Source organism: Sander lucioperca, chromosome 12 (genome assembly GCF_008315115.2).
Source record: "Sander lucioperca isolate FBNREF2018 chromosome 12, SLUC_FBN_1.2, whole genome shotgun sequence".
NCBI lineage: Eukaryota > Metazoa > Chordata > Actinopteri > Perciformes > Percidae > Sander > Sander lucioperca.
The window spans coordinates 36647516-36668715 of record NC_050184.1 but is presented as its reverse complement, the minus strand read 5'-3'; the positions used below and the strand labels follow the sequence as shown (position 1 = coordinate 36668715).

General features: G+C 37.5%; 2 protein-coding genes across 6 annotated transcripts; one reads left to right on the top strand and one right to left on the bottom strand.

The window, feature by feature from the left end:
• Positions 1-868: 868 nt before the first annotated feature.
• apobec2b (apolipoprotein B mRNA editing enzyme, catalytic polypeptide-like 2b) lies at positions 869-4042 on the top strand. Its single transcript, XM_031311443.2, has 4 exons — positions 869-1279; positions 2152-2332; positions 2535-2886; positions 2987-4042. The coding sequence occupies exons 1-3, from the start codon at positions 972-974 to the stop codon at positions 2874-2876; spliced, it is 831 nt and encodes a 276-aa protein (XP_031167303.1). The 5' UTR covers positions 869-971; the 3' UTR covers positions 2877-2886; positions 2987-4042.
• LOC116058559 (hemicentin-1-like) lies at positions 3660-18276 on the bottom strand. 5 transcript variants are annotated; one of them, XM_031311437.2, is made up of 19 exons: positions 18097-18275; positions 17957-17995; positions 15303-15593; positions 13219-13482; positions 12015-12305; positions 11588-11860; positions 11160-11429; positions 10703-10993; positions 10268-10540; positions 9827-10096; positions 9371-9661; positions 6584-6844; positions 6391-6505; positions 6142-6299; positions 5952-6053; positions 4897-4965; positions 4619-4681; positions 4417-4485; positions 3660-4282 (listed from the first exon to the last, which is right to left on the bottom strand). In XM_031311437.2, exons 1-19 carry the CDS (start codon positions 18173-18175, stop codon positions 4218-4220), a joined length of 3534 nt encoding a protein of 1177 aa, XP_031167297.2. In that variant the 5' UTR covers positions 18176-18275; the 3' UTR covers positions 3660-4217. The 5 variants fall into 5 exon arrangements, with proteins under 5 accessions (XP_031167297.2, XP_035864205.1, XP_031167298.2 ...); XM_036008312.1 differs by lacking the exon at positions 11160-11429 and having other exon boundaries at positions 18097-18276; XM_031311438.2 differs by lacking the exons at positions 9371-9661; positions 9827-10096 and having other exon boundaries at positions 18097-18276.
• Between the last annotated feature and the right edge of the window lie 2924 nt (positions 18277-21200).

Genomic DNA, 21200 nt, shown 5'->3' with positions numbered 1-21200 from the left:
TCCATTCGAGTTAGTCGAGCAGGCTGGGCTGCGGTCCTATTGGTAATTGCCTCTGAAATGAATTACTTGGCAGAAAGTGAGACTGAGGCAGGAAAGGAAATTGTAATTGAACTGCCCTCTCCCTCCCACCCTCTCCCTTGTGCTTCAAGTTATTACATCTGCAGTGCAGAAAGCCATTTTCTGTCCACACATAGACGAAAAAATACACACACTCTTACAAAACCAATTTTCCCCTCCCCCACGCAATGGCCCCAGCAGAGGACTATATTGATGCAGGGGGATTTCATAGATTGATTGTTCACGGGCACATGCACACTGGGCCACACTTTACTCTTGCACAGAGACAAATACTCTCTTACACATTGGTGTTAGTGTGTGTATTTCTATGTACTGAATATTGGAGTGCATCCCAATAATTCTCTATTTGGGGTGCCCCCTCACTGATCTTTGTGTATCGTCTGATGGTTGGAGTTGGCAAAAACAAAACTGGTGTTCAGTATCAAGAGACCCCTGGTTACCCTATACACACAGCCAAGCATCACTATTAATAACCTGCCTGTTGCTGACCTGTTGACAGTTGAAGCCTGACGGATTAAAGAGCTGCCACTCGTTTTGTTTGAGGTTGTACATTTATACACAAAATATAGTAGTTTCCTTTCTTAATATGGCAACTGTATGAAGTGTGTAAAATATATGTCCCTAAGTTCATCATGCAATCCATGGACACTGACTATTGTGTTGTCCTTTGGCCTTTTAACAGCCACGGCATGGAAAGAGGGGGAGTGTGTTAACCTATCCCTGCCCGGGCCAGACATGCACATGTTGTGACTCCAACCACGGCACACAATAGGATCTATTTCTGTAAAAGCACTAGGGTTATCACTCTACTTACCCTGAGCTATCTCTCTCTCTCTCTCGCTCTCTCTCCCTCTCTCTCTTTATCTAACACTGTCACCCACTTGCGCAAAATCATGGCCGACAGAAACAGCCGGGTTAGTGTTAAGAGGAAAGAGAAGAAGGTAGAAAACAAAACAAATGATGAGAAGGACAAAGAAAAGGAGAAAAATGTGAAAAAGCCCGACAAACTTGTGAAAAAGCCAGAGAAGACCCCAGAGAAGACCCCAGAGAAGACCCCAGAGAAGACCCCCGAGCAGCCCAAGATGGATGAAGAGAAGCGGAATGGGGAAAGTGGAGGCGCAACAGGAGCAGAGGCAATAAACAGTGAAGAAAATGGAGAGTTTCAGCCCATAGAATTGCCACCATTTGAAATTGTCACAGGGTGAGTAAGATTTAATACATACACCACAAGAGTTAATTAGTATGTCATACTTACACACCTGTTTTGCTCTTTAACACATCACACGTTTTCTTTTGTACAGTATATAAAGTAGTTTTTCATGTCTTTCTGTAAGTCATATTGTTCCCAATGCATGTTCTATTGAGAAAGGATACTAATGACTCGCACCTGCCATCCTTACTGACCCAGCGGTAAGAATAGTGATGAGTCACAGAGCCAACACAGATACAGGCCCCTGCTATATCACTCTGCCGCCTAGCATCTGTTCCCCTGTCTCTGTCCTTTGAGTATTAGCTGTTTGATATAAGAGATCTATTTGTGAAAGCCATCTGGCTATTCATATGCAGTATAACAATGGGGTTATAAAGAAAGACAGGAGGGGTATGTGCTTTGTACAGTGGCTGAATCACGAAGGGTCCGGTACATCTATAGATTATGGGATGTGTGAAAGCCAAGAATATTTCTCAAAACATCAGTTTACTCAGCGGTAGCCTCATTAATATTTTATTCACTGTGTCATGATAGTGTATTTTGAAGACTTACTATCATCACTCTTTTTTTGTGTATTGGATGGTTGACAAATTCATCAGAAAATGAATGACTCATGCTCTGTGTCAGGCAAGGAAATGCCAGTTACTGTCCCACTGATTAAAGGTGACAGATAACTTTGAAAGCGCTGCTGATAGATACATAACGCTTGATTGTCCTTTTTACTTTCTTGCTAAAACCTTCATGCCCTAACAAGCAACAATAATGACAGTTATTGCTGTGTTTTAATAAAAAACATTTTTTTATTATTTTTTCATTGAAAAGATAATAGATTTATGTAAACTCTCCCTTTCAATCTCCACTAGGGAACAGATGAGCCCGTTCTACTTCAAGTTTCAGTTCAGGAATGTGGAGTACTCATCAGGGAGGAACAAGACCTTGCTGTGTTTTAGAGTGGATACACCAGGAGGCAGCACAGAGCCACTGAAAGGTTATATGGAGGATGAACATGCCACGGCTCATGCTGAAGAAGCATTCTTTCAACAGGTAATTATCTCTTCATATACAGTCTATGGTAATGAACACTCATACTCAGCCTTTATTACTGTAGTATCATGTAACACACACGTGAACCCCATGGGAGGTCTGATTTCTATTAGCTGGCAAGCATTTGCTCTTGTAATAATGTTATATGATAATGTTTTTTTCTCCTTTATGCCTCCATTAATCCCCACTCTTTCCTTTCCAGGTGCTCCCTAGTGCTTCCCAAGAGTATGAAGTCACATGGTATGTATCATCCAGTCCTTGTGCAGCTTGTGCAGCCAAGTTGGCCAACATCCTCCAGCAGCGCAAGAAGGTCCGTCTCTGCATGTTCTGCTCCCGTCTCTTTGACTGGGAGGAGCCAGACATAGTAGAAGGGCTCCGGGCTCTGGTGAGCGCCGGCTGCAAACTGCGGATGATGAAGCCGGTTGACTTCGTACATGTTTGGGAAACGTATGTGGAGAAGGAGGACCTGACCTTTGAACCCTGGGAGGATTGTCAGGAGAACTATGACTACTATGTGGAGAAACTGGCTGATATCCTCAAGTAGATGTAATTCAGTAAGTATTCTGTATGTTCTATATATGGCCTATATACCTTTTGGATTTTAAGGTTTGTTCTCGATAATAAACATCTTTCCCTTGTGTCTTTTGTTGCAAGTGCACACGATGGACAAGATCTCCCCACTGACTGTACCACAAATCGGCCTACTTGTTAAATCACCACTGGTTGAACGTTTGTTTCTTGCAGTGTCATCTGACGGTGCAGATCAGTATAAGTTTGAATGAACACTCATGGCAACATTTTGTAATTTTTATTTTGATAATTTCATAGGGAGACATAAATGCTTGATTGGCATTACTGAAACATCACCTACAGTTGAAAAATATAATCATTTTTAAAGAAGAAAGCAATACCAGTAGACTAACTTACATTTACTCACATCTGGGGCCAGATGCATCAAATCCCCCGAATAAAACAGTGTGTACAGTACACACAAAGACAGAAATATGCATGAGCATGTATGTGCACCTCTAAATCATCATTGCGGATATATCTTAGTAATTTGTAGCACATATTGAAACAGACTTTACAAAAAGCTTCACAAATCACGATAAAATCAAAAGATCATCGATGATAGCTCAAATGTAAAAAAAAAAAAAAAAGAATAACAATTCATTACTCATACATAGTTTAAAATTAAGCGACTGACATTTTACAGTGCGCTGTGTAGACCACAATATAATAACACAATCATTTAAATGATGTATGGCAAAAGGCATACGCATGTTTTTGGTGCGTACAAATCATGTATACATCTGGCCCCAGGTGCTTGCTTAAGGAGGATTAATAACATCTCCTGCAGATCAATACTTATGTACAGTGCATATAATAATTGCTAACAATAAAAGCTAACCATGTATATGATTGATGCTGCTCACATAAATAATGTTTCATATTTTAATAGTGCCTTTAACAGTTCATCAATACAATGATGTGAATTAAATATATACAGTTCTAACAGTATTGTGCTACCAAGTAATGTTCAGTGCAGAACGAATCTGTACACATTTATATGGCAATGTCAGCCAATCTGTTGGTTCAGGGTGCAATATATCCCGTTAACTATTTTAATTGTCATTAAATTTGGTACAAACATTTACAGTCCCCAGAGGAAGAATCTTAATGAATTTATTCAACCTTTATTTAGCACTGCAGACAAGTCAAAACTTTGAATTTGATGCCCCGCTGGTGGTAAGCATCGCAGTAGCGAGATTCTCTTTCCAGTTTTAATACATCAAAAAAATGCTCATTAAAGCCTCACAGTGCTATAGTAAGTCTATAGACTTATTATTATCTGCTAAACCGATGCAAATAGAGCTTCAGTCACTCATTGTTTAAAGGAAACCAGTCCACCGTTGTTTTCTGTTGTATCATGGCTCTCACTCGTCACAGCTAGAAAGACATGAAGGGCAAGATGTGGAAAGATGGATTAGAAATACATTGTGTCTCAGTTATAAAGAAATTGGCACAGTGCCTGTCATCACAGAGAAAATATTTATGTACATTCTTTAATTAAACTTTATTACCTTGGTCCTCCTGCGAGGATATTGGTAACGGGGTTGTTTCATCGGAAATCGTGCCATTCTCGTCCGCTTCTGCAGGTGATGATTGTTTAAAAAAAAAAAGAAGCAAATATGTCAGTGAGGGATGAATCCAGGGAACTTTCAAACACTTGCATAGTAATACAGCTTTTGAATTACCTGCTTTACTCATGTGTGGGTTCTTTACCTTTTTTAGATGAAGCATTCAGTTCTGCATCTGTGATGTACTGAACCAGTGGACAGAGTGCATCTGCAGGAGGGAGGAAGGAACTTTAACACAAGAGCACCAAAGGCTAAGGGCAGACTATGAAAGTCAGAATCTAACTTGAAAATGTCAGCAGGTAGTTTCACATATGGTAAATTCTAAAATAGAATTCAGAAATGAATCAGTGGTGGGGCTGTATCTGCAGCAACTGCGGAAGCAGCAACCAAAACCACAACCCATGGGAGGTGGTGTCAACGTACCATCACGGTCCTTTAGCTGAGCCATGGTGAGAAACAATTCTGTCTCCTCTGGCTTGTCTTCACCATTACCTATGTGGTAAAAAGAAAGAATTGGTCACCTTATTTGGGCTTTTGTAAGTTCATCTGAGATTATGTATACTGTATGTATGTATGTATGTATGTATGTATGTATATATATATATATATATATATATATATATATATATATATATACACACACACACACACACACACACACACACACACACACACACACACACACATTACCAGTCAAAAGTTTGGGGTCACTTAGAAATTTCCATTCCACTCCATTACAGACAGAATATCAGCTGAGATCAGTTGCATTGTTTTTTTAATCAGGGCAGCAGTTTTCAGATTACATTATGTGCTTACATAATTGCAAAAGGGTTCTTGACTGTTGTAGAAAGAAGTGGCTGATCTTTAATGCAATATCTACATTGCCCATTGCCCCAATATCTGCATTGCCCATATCAGCAACCATTCATCCAATGTTCCACATTCTGGCACATTCTGTTTACTAATCTGATATAATTTTAAAAGGCTAACTGAGAAAACATTGGAGAACCCTTTTGCAATTATGTAAGCACATAATGTAATCTGAAAACTGCTGCCCTGGTTAAAAAAACAATGCAACTGATCTCAGCTGGTATTCTGTCTGTAATGGAGTGGAATGGAAATTTCTAAGTGACCCCAAACTTTTGACCGGTGGTGAATATATAAAATATATATATTTTATGGAGCGATCAGGATGTCACAATAAAACCTGCAATAACACTCAGGTGAGAACACAACATTGACATTTCATCGCCTTTTATTTTATCACCTTTCTATTCTCACTTTTAGTCTCTGTTTTTAGTCTCCACTAATTCCAGAGGTTTATTACTACAAGCGATCACATTGTCACATTGTTTTCACGTTGTCATTGATATATTGTGACTATAACAATAATACTAATAATAATGATCATGGCTTATTTAATAATGCAGATTTTTAGAATCCATGTAGTCAAAAAATCACAAAAAGTAAAGGGAAACCTGGTTTGCGGATGAATCTGAGGAAAATGCATCCAATGAAAATGGCAATGATGGCAAAGAAGATAAAACCAGAGATGGAAAGAAGCACCCTCCTCTTCAAAACTTCAGATAAAAAAAAACAGAGAATGAAAATGAGACAGAATATTTGCAGGGTAAAAATGTACGACTACCAGACCTCTGTTATACTTACGAAGGTTCTTGGTGTGGAACGAATCACTGGTTTTTGAGTAAGATGGTCTACCTGTGCGAATGCCCTTGCAGGTGTACAGGCTCTGCTCAGGGTCATTCTCCGGTGTGACTGTATGTTTCTCAGAGAGAGAGAAATTGATTGGGTGCCCCTCTTTGAACCTGTGAGAAACGTAAGAATCCACACAATCGCATAAATGCATTTAGAAAACTTTACTCTATAGTATTAACTGATATTTTATAGGTGTATTACCATGTGTAGTTCCATATGTCCTGGCTTTCTAGCACCCTACATCTGAGTACCAAGCTGTCAGTAGAGAAGACCTCGGACCACCCAGTTAACAGAGTTATATATGCTAATGGGCGTTCTGTAGAAACACAATCAAAACTGTGATGAACACATTCAACAAGTTCAGAAAAAGGTGGGGTAGTCAACAAAAACCTACCCTCAATGTCAAGTTTCACAGCCTGACTCTGGACTGCATATATGCCTCTTTTAACTTTGCAGTGATATGATCCAGTGTTTGTTCTCAAAACAGAACTGATGGTGTGATTGTTTCCAGATACGACAAGTTGATTGTCATCTCTGTACCACAGGTACTCCCATCCAGAAGAGACATTAATGTGACAGCTAAAGGAGACTGAATCTCCAGTATGCATCACATTGTGCATGGGATTCTGCATCAGTGTGACTCTGGGCTTTGTATCTGTGGGATGACAATAAAGCCATTGCTATTAGTATGACACCATTTTAATGCATTTCACTCTGCACAACCCAGAGTAAGGAGAAGTTGCCTTTAACTATATGCTTTAAATGGCTATTTTTATATGCTGAAACTCTACTTCCTTACCAGAATAAGAAAAAAATCTCCCAAAGAAGAAAAACTTTGTCTCTTTTCAGTGTTCTTAAAGTAATAGTTAGACAAAACTTTGATAAGCTTCAGGGAGTGATGTCATGTAGGAGCTCCTTCTTAACAAATACCCATCATGGCATGTGCATTTGGATGCGTGATAGAGACCAGGGACCAAAAATGTCATAAAAAATAATAGTTTAGAATTGCCATATAAACTTCACATATTATATGTATGTCACAAAAATGTCATAGTATGGTATGCCAGACTAAAGTCATAAAAAGTTATAGTATAGTATGCCATACAATGTAATAAAACAACATAGTATAGTATGTCATACAAATCTCATGAAAACATCATTAAAAATCATAGTATAGTATGTCATAAAAAATGTCACAAAAACGTCATAGTATAGTATTGTCATAAAATGCCATATTTTATGTATTGTATGTCATAAAAAAATGTCAAGAAAACGCATTGTCATAACAAATGTCACAAAATGTCATAGTATAGTATGTCATTTTAATGTCAGAAAAAGTCATAGTATACTATGTCATAAAAATGTAATAAAAATGTCATGGTATAAGTATGTCATAAAAATGTCATAGTATATAATATGTCATGAAAAATGTCAAAAAAATGTCATAGTATAGTATGTCGAAAAAAGTCATAAAAAAGTGAAAGTATAGTATGTTGAAAAAGTCATAAAAAAGTGAAAGTATAGTATGTTGAAAAAGTCAAAAAAAGTCATGGTATAGTATGTCAAAAAAAGTCATAAATAAGTCATGGTATAGTATGTCGAAAAAAAGTCATAGTATAGTATGCTGGAAAAAAATCATAGTATAGTATGTCGAAAAAAGTCATAAAAATTCATAGTAAGCATGTCAAAGATAGTCAAAAAAGTCACAGTATAGTATTTCGAAAAAAGTCATAGTATAATATGTCGAAAAAAGTCATTAAAAATTCATAGTAAGCATGTCAAAGATAGTCAAAAAAGTCATAGCATAGTATTTCGAAAAAAGTCATAGTATAGTATGTTGAAAAAGTCTTAAAAAGTCATATTATGGGCGGCTCACCTGGTGGAGCGCGCGCCCATATGCAGGAACTCGGTCCCCGACGCAGCGGCCACAGGTTCGACTCCGACCTGCGGCCCTTTGCTGCGTGTCATTCCCTTCTATCTCCCCTTTCATGTCTAAGCTGTCCTGTCATAATAAAGGCCTAAAAATGCCCCCCAAAAAATCATATTACAGTATGTCATAAAAAGTCTTGATATAGTACGTCGAAAAAAGTCATAGTATAGTATGTCAAAAAAAGTCATAAAAAAGTAAAAGTATAGTATCTTGGAAAAAAGTCATAGTATAATATGTTTTTTTTTTGTATTTTTTATAATATTTCATCACCTTTTTATACATTTATATTACTTTTTATGACATACTATACTATGACTTATATATCAAGACTTTTTATGACATTTTTATGACCTACTATACTATGACTCTTTATGACATTTTTATGACATACTATACTATGACTCTTTATGACATTTTTATGACATACTATACTATGACATTTTTATGACCTACTATACTATGACTCTTTATGACATTTTTATGACATACTATGACTCTTTATGACATTTTTATGACTATACTATAACACTTTTATGACATACAAAACTATATTTTTCATCACAATACTATACTATAATGTTTTTGTGAAATTTTTTATGACATACTATATACTATTACTTTTTATGACATTTTTATGACATACTATACTATGATATTTTAATGAATTTTTATGAAATATGACATTTTTATTACATTTTTCATGACATACTATACTATGACTTTTTTATTACATTTTTGTACATACTCTATACTATGCCTTTTTATGACATTAATTACATTTTTTAAGGCATACTAGATTATGACGTTTTTATGACATTTTATGACATACTACACTATGACATTGTATGACTTCTTTGTCTTCAGTAATATGCATGATAAATACAACTCTGTATCATAACTCTATGAGCTTCACAAATAGCTTAGTGAGATAAACTGCTAGAGATAATTTAAGATTGGAGGTTGAGGATTCAAGTCTTCAACATACTGTGACATTTTTTTGACATACTATACTATGACTTTTTTTCGTCAGCATTTTTTTTATGCTGCACCAGAATTGCCCTCCACAGACAATACAGATTTGTTAAATTGAACTGAAATGAGTAACTGTCTCCTGGTTTTAGCTTTATACTGTACATGACAGATAGTAGAATGGTATCACAATCTAACTACTGGCAAAGAGTGAAAAGGTGTATTTCCCAAAATGTTGAACTATCTATATACTGTGTCAAATAAAGAAGAAATAAATCTTACCGTAAACACCAAGTGTTTGTACAGAACTGAAGGTGCTGCTGACAGACCTGCTCTTAAGTTTTCCTGAGCAGCTATATTGTCCACGGTGTGAGGCTGCAGCAGAGCTGATGGAAAGAGTAGCTGCATCTGAGTCAAAAATTACAGTACCATCAGCTAGGACCTGCTGCCCGTCTCTGTACCACGTGTAAGTCCAGTCAGAGGTGCCGTTCATCACACAGCTCAACTTCACTCTCTCAGTGGGGAACACATCCAACCACGGTGTTACCAGCTTCACAGATGGAACGGGAATTTCTGGAGAGACACAGCCACATTAGCCCCTTTTATAATAACCTTAGACATATCCTCTTTCTATTTGACTTTTACCGCAACATTTTATAGCATGAAATCCAAAAAACAGACAAAGGCAGCATTATTCCTCTAATAAACTTCAACACAAAGTTATTTTCTTTGGCTCACCAGATACGCGTAAGATCCGTGAATCACTGTGCTCTGTGCTGTACGTTGTTTTGTCTCTTATGGCCATGCACTTATAAGTCCCACTGTTTGATGAAGTGGCATTATGGATGTTAAAACTACTGCTGTTGATTGGGAGTGGTGTTCCATCTTTGTACCAGAGATACAGCCAACCAGATGAGAGTTTAACTTCACATTTGAAGGACACTGACTCTCCAGTGTACACCTTGTTAACATCTGGCTGTTGAGTCATCGAGGGTTTAGGCTTGTTCCCTAAATACACAAAGAAGAAATTGCAACAGTTGTCATAATCAAACTGTTTATAAAACCAGTTGACCAGCCAGTATGGGTGACCAGTGATACTCTGCAGAAACACAACTGGAACACTCTTTTAACGTATGGATTCTATAAATAACTGTTTAGAAGAAGTCAACAGAAACATACCTTCAACTTCAAGGCGTACAGCCTGACTGGAGTCAGTGATGAAGGCTTGATCACTACCTCTTTTTGCTTTGCATGTATATGACCCACTATTTGTTATTCCAACTAAGCTGATTGGATACTTGTTTCCAGATACGGTAAGTTGATTGCTATCTTTGTACCATAGGTATTCCCATCCAGTAGAGACATTAATGTGACAGCCAAAGGAGACTGACTCTCCAGGGAACATCACCTTGTACTCTGGATCCTGTGTCAGTATGACAGTGGGTTTCTTATCTGAGGGTAAGAAAACATGCCGTGGCCATCAGTGTGTAACAGATATGTATCCCACCCCAACCCCCTGCCCTAATCCCCAATGAAATGAAGAAAACATTTCTTATTAAAAATTACCCAACAAAATAAGTATTTTTATGCAAATAAAAAAAAAAGAAAACTCACCATATACTTTGAGAGTAAGTCCAGGACTAGAGTTGCTGCTGACAGACCTGTCGTTAAGGTGTCCCTTGCAGCTATATTGTCCTACATGTGCAGCTGAAGCAGAGCTGATGGAAAGAGTAGCTCCATTCGAGTCAAAAGATACAGTACCATCAGCTAGGACCTGCTGCCCGTCTCTGTACCACGTGTAAGTCCAGTCAGAGGTGCCGTCCATCACACAGCTCAACTTCACTCTCTCAGTGGGGAACACATCCAACCACGGTGTTACCAGCTTCAAAGATGGAACAGGAATTTCTGAAGAGACACAGCCACATTAGCCCCTTTTATAATAACCTTAGACATATCCTCTTTCTATTTGACTTTTACCGCAACATTTTATAGCATGAAATCCAAAAAAACAGGCAAAGGCAGCATTATTCCTCTAATAAACTTCAACACAAAGTTATTTTCTTTGGCTCACCAGATACGCGTAAGATCCGTGAATCACTGTGCTCTGTGCTGTACGTTGTTTTGTCTCTTATGGCCATGCACTTATAAGTCCCACTGTTTGATGAAGTGGCATTATGGATGTTAAAACTACTGCTGTTGATTGGGAGTGGTGTTCCATCTTTGTACCAGAGATACAGCCAACCAGATGAGAGTTTAACTTCACATTTGAAGGACACTGACTCTCCAGTGTACACCTTGTTAACATCTGGCTGTTGAGTCATCGAGGGTTTAGGCATGTTCCCTAAATACACAAAGAAAAAATATCAACAGTTGTTATAATTAAACTGTTTATAAAACAGATGACCAGCCAGATAGTAGTATCATAAGTGACCAGAGATACTCTGCAAAAACGTATGGATTCTATATATAACTGTTTAGAAGAAGTCAACAGAAACATACCTTCAACTTCAAGGCGTACAGCCTGACTGGAGTCAGTGATGAAGGCTTGATCACTGCCTCTTTTTGCTTTGCATGTATATGACCCACTATTTGTTATTCCAACTAAGCTGATTGGATACTTGTTTCCAGATACGGTAAGTTGATTGCTATCTTTGTACCATAGGTATTCCCATCCAGTAGAGACATTAATGTGACAGCCAAAGGAGACTGACTCTCCAGGGAACATCACCTTGTACTCTGGATCCTGTGTCAGTATGACAGTGGGTTTCTTATCTGAGGGTAAGAAAACATGCCGTGGCCATCAGTGTGTAACAGATATTTATCCCACCCCAACCCCCTGTCCTAATCCCCAATGAAATGAAGAAAATATGTCTTATTATAAATGACCCAACAAAATAAGTATTTTTTTTTGTAAAATAAAACTCACCATATACTTTGACAGTAAGTCCAGAACTAGAGTTGCTGCTGACAGACCTGTCTTTCAGGTGTCCCTTGCAGTTATATTGTCCTGCATGTGCAGCTGAAGCAGAGCTGATGGAAAGAGTAGCTCCATTCGAGTCAAAAGATACAGTACCATCAGCTAGGACCTGCTGCCCTTCTCTGTACCACGTGTAAGTCCAGTCAGAGGTGCCGTCCATCACACAGCTCAACTTCACTCTCTCAGTGGGGAACACATCCAACCACGATGTTACCAGCTTCAAAGATGGAACGGGAATTCCTAAAGAGAGAAACACATCAGCTATTTTTCATATCCTTAGAGATAACATGACTGTATTTAAGTTCACCATACAGTATGGTTACTTATTGTATCTGCTTATATCATACCAAATAAAACAAAAAATCTAAACAATCAAGTTTCAAGAGGACAAAGTAGAGTTTTGAGCTTCATGGTGTCAGACCTACTTAAATACTAAACACATTTAAAAAAAAAAAATTTGAATTTGTCTTATGACAAATGCCTAACCAACTTCTAACCTTATTGACTGCAACAAGTAACATACCACCAGGCCTTGTAGATCAAAAATCAAATGAAAGTTGATTAAATCTACAATGTGTGACGACAGGCCAGTCAACCTGAGAATCCACATACAATAATGTTAATGTCAACTCAAACCACAATATTCCATGATTGACATGGTCAGTATTATCATGAAGGAAGCTGGGACCAGTTTCTTAAAAGTTGCAAAACAAAAGTGCCTTAACATATAAAACTGTGTGGACTGAGCTTACAAACAGCACATTTTTGTCTCCTAAACATTGAGAACAGGTTGCAATGGTGGCATGTGTGAACTGATAAAATTAAAATTACAAATTACTTTGTTAGCCAACAATCCTCCCCTTAAATAAATCATCCCTTTACAAGTGATATTACACTGCTAGGTACATATGGTACTGTACACTTCTGAGCCATCCCTCTCTGCATTATGCTACACCACAATATCCTGTTTCAACAGAAAATGCATAATTTAACGGAAGCAAGATGCTTTAGAAATGTGAATTCGCTGAATTCAAGAGCAGCCTGGAGTTTTTTTTAGCCTTTAGTGATAGCATCTTACACATTTACAAGAAACAATTCCTTATTGTCCTAAACACAATGCTTTAAATAATACATCTTTGCTGTCTTTACGTACCAAGAACATCTTGTTGTATTTTCTCACTGATGTTTGTTGATGTTGTTTCACCTCTTGTGGCCTTGCACCAGTATTCCCCCTTTTCAGAAATACCAAGATGGATGCTGATGGTTTCGTTGGTGTCAGGGAGTTTATTTCCATCTCTGTACCACTCATACTTCCAGCCAGAGGACACATGGACTTTGCAAGTGAAGTTCACTGTTTCTCCAACATACATGGGGTTAAAACCTGGAACCTTGCTCACTGTTGGTTTTGGTGTTTTTTCTAAAGAAAAAGGCATCATATTACTGCTACACTGTACCACAAAACCTATATATCATATACAAATATTTGACCATCAAAATTGAAGGCATATGCTAGTCAAGTTGAATATTAACATTCAAAAAGTAATAACTGTTTGCCATTTTGAGACATATGCTTATTCATTTTCTTGGTGAGAGTTGAGAAGATTGATACCACTCTCATGTGTGTAGAGTAAATATGACCTGACCACCAACTGACTGACAACAGGGGGATAACAATTGATTTATTATAAGATCTGTTAATAAATCGGGGGGAACTTCTGTAAAAATGGAAGCAAGAATCACCACAATCACATATTCAGTGAATTAGAGATCCTGTGCAGTTTCTCCATCTAGAAAAATATAGTATACTTTTAGAGGCTCAACTGACAGGTTCTTTGATTTACTTATGCAGACAGACTAAAACCCTGCTCCCTCCCATAGACTAGGGGTATAGATTTAGTCGGTCTCCTGTTGGGCTGTACAAGCTCCATTGAGGACTTATCATTTGGATTGATGTTTTATAATCATGTATTATGTATTTTCTTTATTTTTCATTGTCCAATGTTTGTACTTAACTTTCTTAATATTGCTTCGCTCTATATGACCACTAAAATTATTATGATTCTTAATAGGCCTACTCTCTGAAAAATGGACTGCATTTATATAGCGCTTTTTTAGTCTTAACAGCTACTCAGAGCGCTTTAACATAGTACAGGCACCATTCACACACATTCATACACTAGTGGCTGAGGCTGCCATACAAGGTGCCACATGCTCGTCAGATAAACATTTACACACCGATGGTGCAACGTAGGGAGCCATTTGGGGTTCAGTGTCTTGCCCAAGGACACTTCGACATGTAGACTGCAGGGCCAGGGATTGAACCACCACCGACCTTCCGATTGGACGACCGCTCTACCACCTGAGCCACAACCATTGTTCTATATCTATGGCCACAACTGCCCCCGGTTTTTTGTTGTTGTCTGAATTAGCACTCTTGATACAATGTTTTTTGTTTATATTTAAAATCTATCAATAAAAAACTCCATGGGGAAAACAGCTAGCCTCTATAACAAAATCCACCAGCCTGGCAACTTCACATTGATAAGACTCCAGAAAATCACTGCTCCATGTCAAGAAATAATCTGGTATATAATCCCCTGTAAAACCACAACGTGTACTTTTTTTTTTTGTTTTGTACGGATTAAACAAACATGTTAATTATTAACATTGTGTACAGTTGGCAATCAGTAAAAATAACCTGACAGTATGTTGGAACAACAAGACAAGCTAGCTATCCAGCCATGTCATTATCCCCAAAACAATACGACGACGTTTACGAACAATTTAATCCACGACGTGTAACGCAGCCTGAAGTGGCGACCTGAACAGCGAACGGGATGTGAGATAACGTTATTCGCTGTGAAACAAAGTCAGTCCAGAGGGAAAGTATAATTTACTTCTTACAGCGCGTGTGTTAGCGCCATCCTGTGGTGTTCAGAGGACGAGGAACTGAAGCAGCACACAGTGTTAAAAATAACAGATTCACATTTCCTTTTTGTTTTAATGTAGCGTATTAATTTAGAACAGTAAACAGTCAGTTTCACCAGAACTCCTTTAGTAGGTGTCCTACATCACTTTTTTTATGGACACCCTGCAGCCAATCAGAATCAAGTATTCACCCAGACCATGGTATAAGCTAAGTTAACTAGCTGTTGGTGGTATCTTCATATTTAGCATACAGATACGAGAGTGGTATCAATCTGAAATCTTTATGTATACAGAGGTATGAAAACTCACCATAAACTGTGACATTAACTGTGTTGCTGAATGCAGAGCTATGTCCATTATTATCCTCGGGAAGAGCTTTGCAGGCATAGACTCCTTGATGGGATCGAGTGACCGAGGTAATGTTGAGAGATGAATGATCTTCTTCCAGGTTCTGGTCCTCATCCGCCGTAACGTTCTTTTGATTTCTGTACCAGGTGAACACCCAGTCATGGCTGCTGTCTTCACAGCTAAACTCCACAGCCTCATTTTCGAAAACATCCTGCCAGGGACTCAGCAGCTTCAGAGTCGGTATAGGTGTGCCTGAAAATATGCAGCGCAAAGAATGAAATTTAGGATAAAACCCAAATAAAATATCTTACTGCATCAGAAAAGAATAAGAGACAGGAACACGTCCCTGTTTCACAGATGAAAGTAGCCTATAGACTACTATAGAACTGTGTTTGGGCTTGTTTGCTAATCAAAGAGGAGAAATAAAAAGGTACAATTTCAATTACTTATACTACATGCTTCTTGTAAGAATGAATGAACCACATGAAGTACTAAAATGTAAATAAATACAATTGATGATTGACTGAAGGGCTAGTTGTTTAAAAATACATAACATTACAGACAGCAGTAAGAATTATTTCAGGACACATGCTTACAAATACTAGTGAAATAGAATAAATATTAAAACAATATGTTATTTCAAAAGTTCAGCAGTTCAGTTTCATTTTGCAGATTTGAACAGACTTCTTCTAAAGGCAGAGAGACAAATTGCGGTCACAAACCACTACTGACGGAAAAAATAAGCACAATCTTTTTGACAACGCCCATGGGCATTTCACAGGTGTCATGCTGATTCATAGTAAAAAAAAAGCCGTCAAAGAGATATCATTTAGATGTCATTTTGTAGATTTTACTTTCCAAAATCATTGGATGAATTTGTTTATAAAATGTATCACCTATATTCTTTCTTTGAAGTACTGACTTGATTTCAGGAAGTAACATCTTTAACCAGTACTTATTACAGAAGGGTAAATGAACTTAGAGCTGCAATGATTAATCTATAAAACAATGGACAGAAAATGAATCTGCAACTACTTTGACAATGGATTCATCGTTTCATTCATTCTCCAAGCAAAAGCACCAAACATTTTACTGGTTCCAGCTCAACAGTGAAGATTTGTTGCCTTTCTTAACAAAATGATCAATTGATTATTTGGGGAAATAATCTGCAGATTAATTAATAGTGAAAACATCTGTTAGATACAGCTCTAAATTAACTGCTGTTGTACTGTATGGAACTGCCATACAGGTGGATACCCAATTAAATTAAACATCAAATCATTTTCAAATAGAGCTGACATCTGGATTAAAATAGCCATTGATGTACTACACAAAACATAAGGCGTGGACAAAAATATCAAAAACACATGCAGTACATACAACTCCCTTAGATATTTCCAGAGCTGAAACACTGCTGAGATATTCTGTCAAAAAAATTAACATCATACATTTCTTAGCAGTACCACATCATAACAGTAAATTGGGTGTTATTAAATCCACCACACATACTGCTATAGGTGACAACACTGTGTGTAACTGTGACAGTTACACAGTCAGGAGAAGACAGGACAGGAATTACTGACTGAGCGGTTCATAGAAGCTTTATTTGGTCACTCAACAACAGCTCAACTGTACCGTATTCCACACTTGAACTACGTTCCAAAAACCACATCACAGTGTTCTTCCACCTACACCAATAGGTGCAGCACTATATTCTACATCCCCCTTTTCTACTTTGCAATGGAACTACTGAACATATCATACTGCAATGTAGGTAACACTTTACTTGAAGGTATCTACATAAGAGTGACATGACACTGTCATGAACACATAACACTGTCATGACATGAACCCAAACCCTAACCCTAACTTGTCATGACAAAAACCGAATGACACTTAATGACAGAAGCGTTATGTCATAAACGTTTATGACTTGTTTATAATGTTTATGACACGTTCATGACTGTCATGTCACTCTTATGTAGATACCTTCAAGTAAAGTGTAACTGCAATGTAACACTTGTATTGTGTCAACTTGTCTCATTCATGTCAAATGAACCTAAAACATACCTCAACTTTACTTCATAGGATGAGTCATTTTTAACTACCAGTAAAATAACAGGTTAATAAACCATTACAAGCAGTATACAGAAGCTTGTAAATAAGTCTTGCCTTTAAAGTAATGAATTTAAACACATCTTACTGAACAGTACATTGAATAATACAGGGACATTAGATGGACAATAGAGTTTAGAAAAACATAACCAGTAAAAACATAGAGTTGGAACTATAGAATACTGACATTTTTACACTAGTAGGTGTCTAAATGTAGGAAGTTTCAGACTCATGACAACAAAGTACTTCATGTTCCTCATGTTACCTTTCCTCGTGTTTTACTTCCTAAACATAGTTTTTGCCTGCTTTAGTACAAGCAAAACATTTAATAACAGGTAATTTACTACACAATCACAGAGGTTAACTAAACTTAATATGTAATTATGTGTGTATTTTGCTCAACAACTTCTCAATAATATAAAAAGGCAAAATTAGCTATTTTAAATCAATGAGATATACATGAATACATTTAATATTGGTGTGTCAAACATGTTTCTTACCATCTTGAGAACCCGGAGCTGCACAAACCGCAGTAAAATCTGTCAAAACAAATTACAATACATGTTAAGTGGGAATCACATTTCAATGTACATGAAATATTCTTTGTACTCTAAGAAATGCAATTGCCTAAAACACTTACATATGACACTGAAGATCTTGACAAGCCACATCTTCCATTGAGCTGCACATGTAGATGCTGTGCTGCTGAGTTGAGTCATCTATCTGCTGTGTAGTGAAGTTCAGTAAAGGAAATAGACTGCACACTAGATGGGCATGTGCAACAACTTCATTTCTATACTCATGTCAGGACAGCAGCTTTCCTGTCTCTCTGACATCTGCTTTTCTTTTTGTTGAAGCAACAGGAAATGGGTTGGTCAACCACACTCAGATGTTCGTGTTCTCATTGTGAATATGAATTGCTGATTTCTGCTGAAAAGTGACATGGAGGGTTTAGTGAATTGAAACATGCAAGAATGTTAATGACTTGCAATTGTACAGTATAGTCTACCCAAAACATTTTGTTAATTGTGTAATTAATGTCTGATTAAGTCAGGATTATCTTAAATATCAATTGCACTATTTTGTTACATAAAAAAAGGCTTATTTCCATTTAAGTCGATCAACTCAATCAATTTTTAGCTGTGACAGAATTAAAAATAGGCTAAGCAGAACTAAACCCAAAACTCTTTCAAAACTATAAGTTACGATTTTACCGTAGTGCAGTTTCACAGTAGACCTTTTTTAACCAGTGGGTGTGTAACGTGATTTGGGGAACATGATCGGAAGCTACAGTTTTTTTTAGTTTTGTTTTTATACTTATGTGAACCCAGCCTATTAACCACAAACATCACAGCGACATCCTTTTCTCCTGCTGAAAGCTGCTCTCTAGACATGCAAATAGAATGAACTAAATCCCCACTGAAACTCATACATATACAAATACACATTTTAAAATAATCTGAATGTGTATACATATTTCAAGTAGTCATTAAAAAAAGTAAGTGCTGAAGTTTTCATGCCCTCTGTGGTAAAGTACGACTTCCTGTAAGTCGGAGATGTTGCGTGTCAACACCTCTCTGTTTCTGTCACTAGTTTTGTCTCACCCTACTCACCATAAGGTGTCAGTATAACACAGAAAATCAAATCTCCAGTCATGCCTCTGCTCTGACCCTGGGCACCCTGCATACTGTATCTCTGGCTAAACACATTCAAAAAGATTAATACAAACCTTATCCTGATGACATGCTACTCTGACAATTAATGGATAAATCACCTGTTTCCTACACTCCACAATGTATGTAAAATAAGCAGTAAGACCGTTTGGTAACACATATGTTGAATACTTGTACATAATACATACAATCTGAGATCAAATAGTTGGCTAAGTTGGTGCCATCTGTGCAGACTGAGACTGAAAAGAGTTTATTTTATTATGGCCCTTTGTCTTGAAAATGACCTGCAGGCAACAGTTAAACTAGACTCCCTCGTCTCTGTAATAAAGTTTTTATCACAAATTGTTCCTGCACCAATGCACACCATTTTTTTCATCTCTTGATGTCATTTTGTCTGTATATGTTTACTGTGTATGTACTGTCTATGTATACTGTGTGTACATGTAACCTTTCCTGTTCATGCGAGTATCATTTGTAATGTTTTGGCATGCTTGCTGCCTTCTTGGCCAGGTCACCATTGAAAAAAAAAAAACGTGTATCTCAATTGTTTTTTTTATTTGGTTAAATAAAGGTTAAATAATATGAGTACATAAACTTTATATGTGTCATTTTCAGTCCAAGGACAGAATTTAGATGCTTCAGACATGAGTTTTGTGTAAAAGACACACTAACAAAGCAAATAGTGGAACAAATCCATGGGCTGAACACTGGCAGGTAAGGACACATCTTGTTGGAATGGAACAGACAACCACATGGACGGTAAATAAGGGATTAATAAAGAATTTAAAGCTGATTATAGCTGCCATCTTTTGTGAAGGAACAAGCTTGAAACATTTTAATGCCTCGTTTTAAATTGGTGTAATATTACATTACATTTAGCTGACACTTTTATCCAAAGCGACTTACAATTGCTATATATGTCAGAGGTTTGCAGCATCCAACTTTGTAGCAATTAGGGGTTAAGTGTCTTGCTCAGGGACACATTGGTTGATGTATTGCAGTGGGAATTGAACCCAGGTCTCCCACACCAAAGGCATGTGTCATATCCACTGCGCCATCACCACCCACCCACCAACCAATACAGCGGAGTAGTCATTTAAAGGGGCCAGTTAACCTGAATTGCACAAAAAACACCATGTAGCCACTGGTGGCATCACAAATTATTTTACCTCTATTATTTCTTTGGTAGAATGATACACATGATGCTGTAGATTTGTTCTAATGTTTTTGTCAATGATTTTAACAAAACAAACAAAAATTCCACTCAGAAAACTAAGATAGATATCTCAAAACCCCAGCAGATAAATCCCAAACTACAGTTGTGTTCAGAATAATAGCAGTGTGTTTAAAAAAGTGAATAATGCTCAAAATCCTTAGAATAGCTTTTAATTCCATAATATCAATGCATTGGGAACACTGCACATTCAATTCCAAATCAAAACATGACCAAAACTGCACTAATATTTAGTTGCATAACCATTATTTCTGAGAACTGCTTCACATCTGTGTTGCATGGAGTCAACCAACTTCTGGCACCTGTGAACAGGTATTCCAGCTCAGGACGATTGAACTACATTCCACAATTCCTCTGCATTACTGGGTTTTGCCTCAGAAACAGCATTTTTTATGTCACCCCACAAGTTTTCTATGGGATTGAGGTCTGGGGATTGGGCTGGCCACTCCATAACATCAATCTTGTTCATCTGGAACCAAGACTTTGCTCACTTACTGGTGTGTTTTGGGTCATTGTCTTGTTGAAAGACCCATTTCAAAGGCATTTCCTCTTCAGCATAAGGCAACATGACCTCTTCAAGTATTTTGATGTATTGAAACTGATCCATGATCCCTGGTATGCGATAAATAGGCCCAACACCACAGTTTGAGAAACATCCCCATAACATGGTTTTTGCACCACCATGCTTTACTGTCTTCACAGTGTACTGTGGCTTGAATTCAGTGCATGTGGGTCGTTGGACAAACTGTCTGAGGCCCCTAGACCCAAAAAGAACAATTTTGCTCTCATCAGTCCACAGAATGTTGCGCTATTTCTCCTTTGGCCAGTCAATGTGTC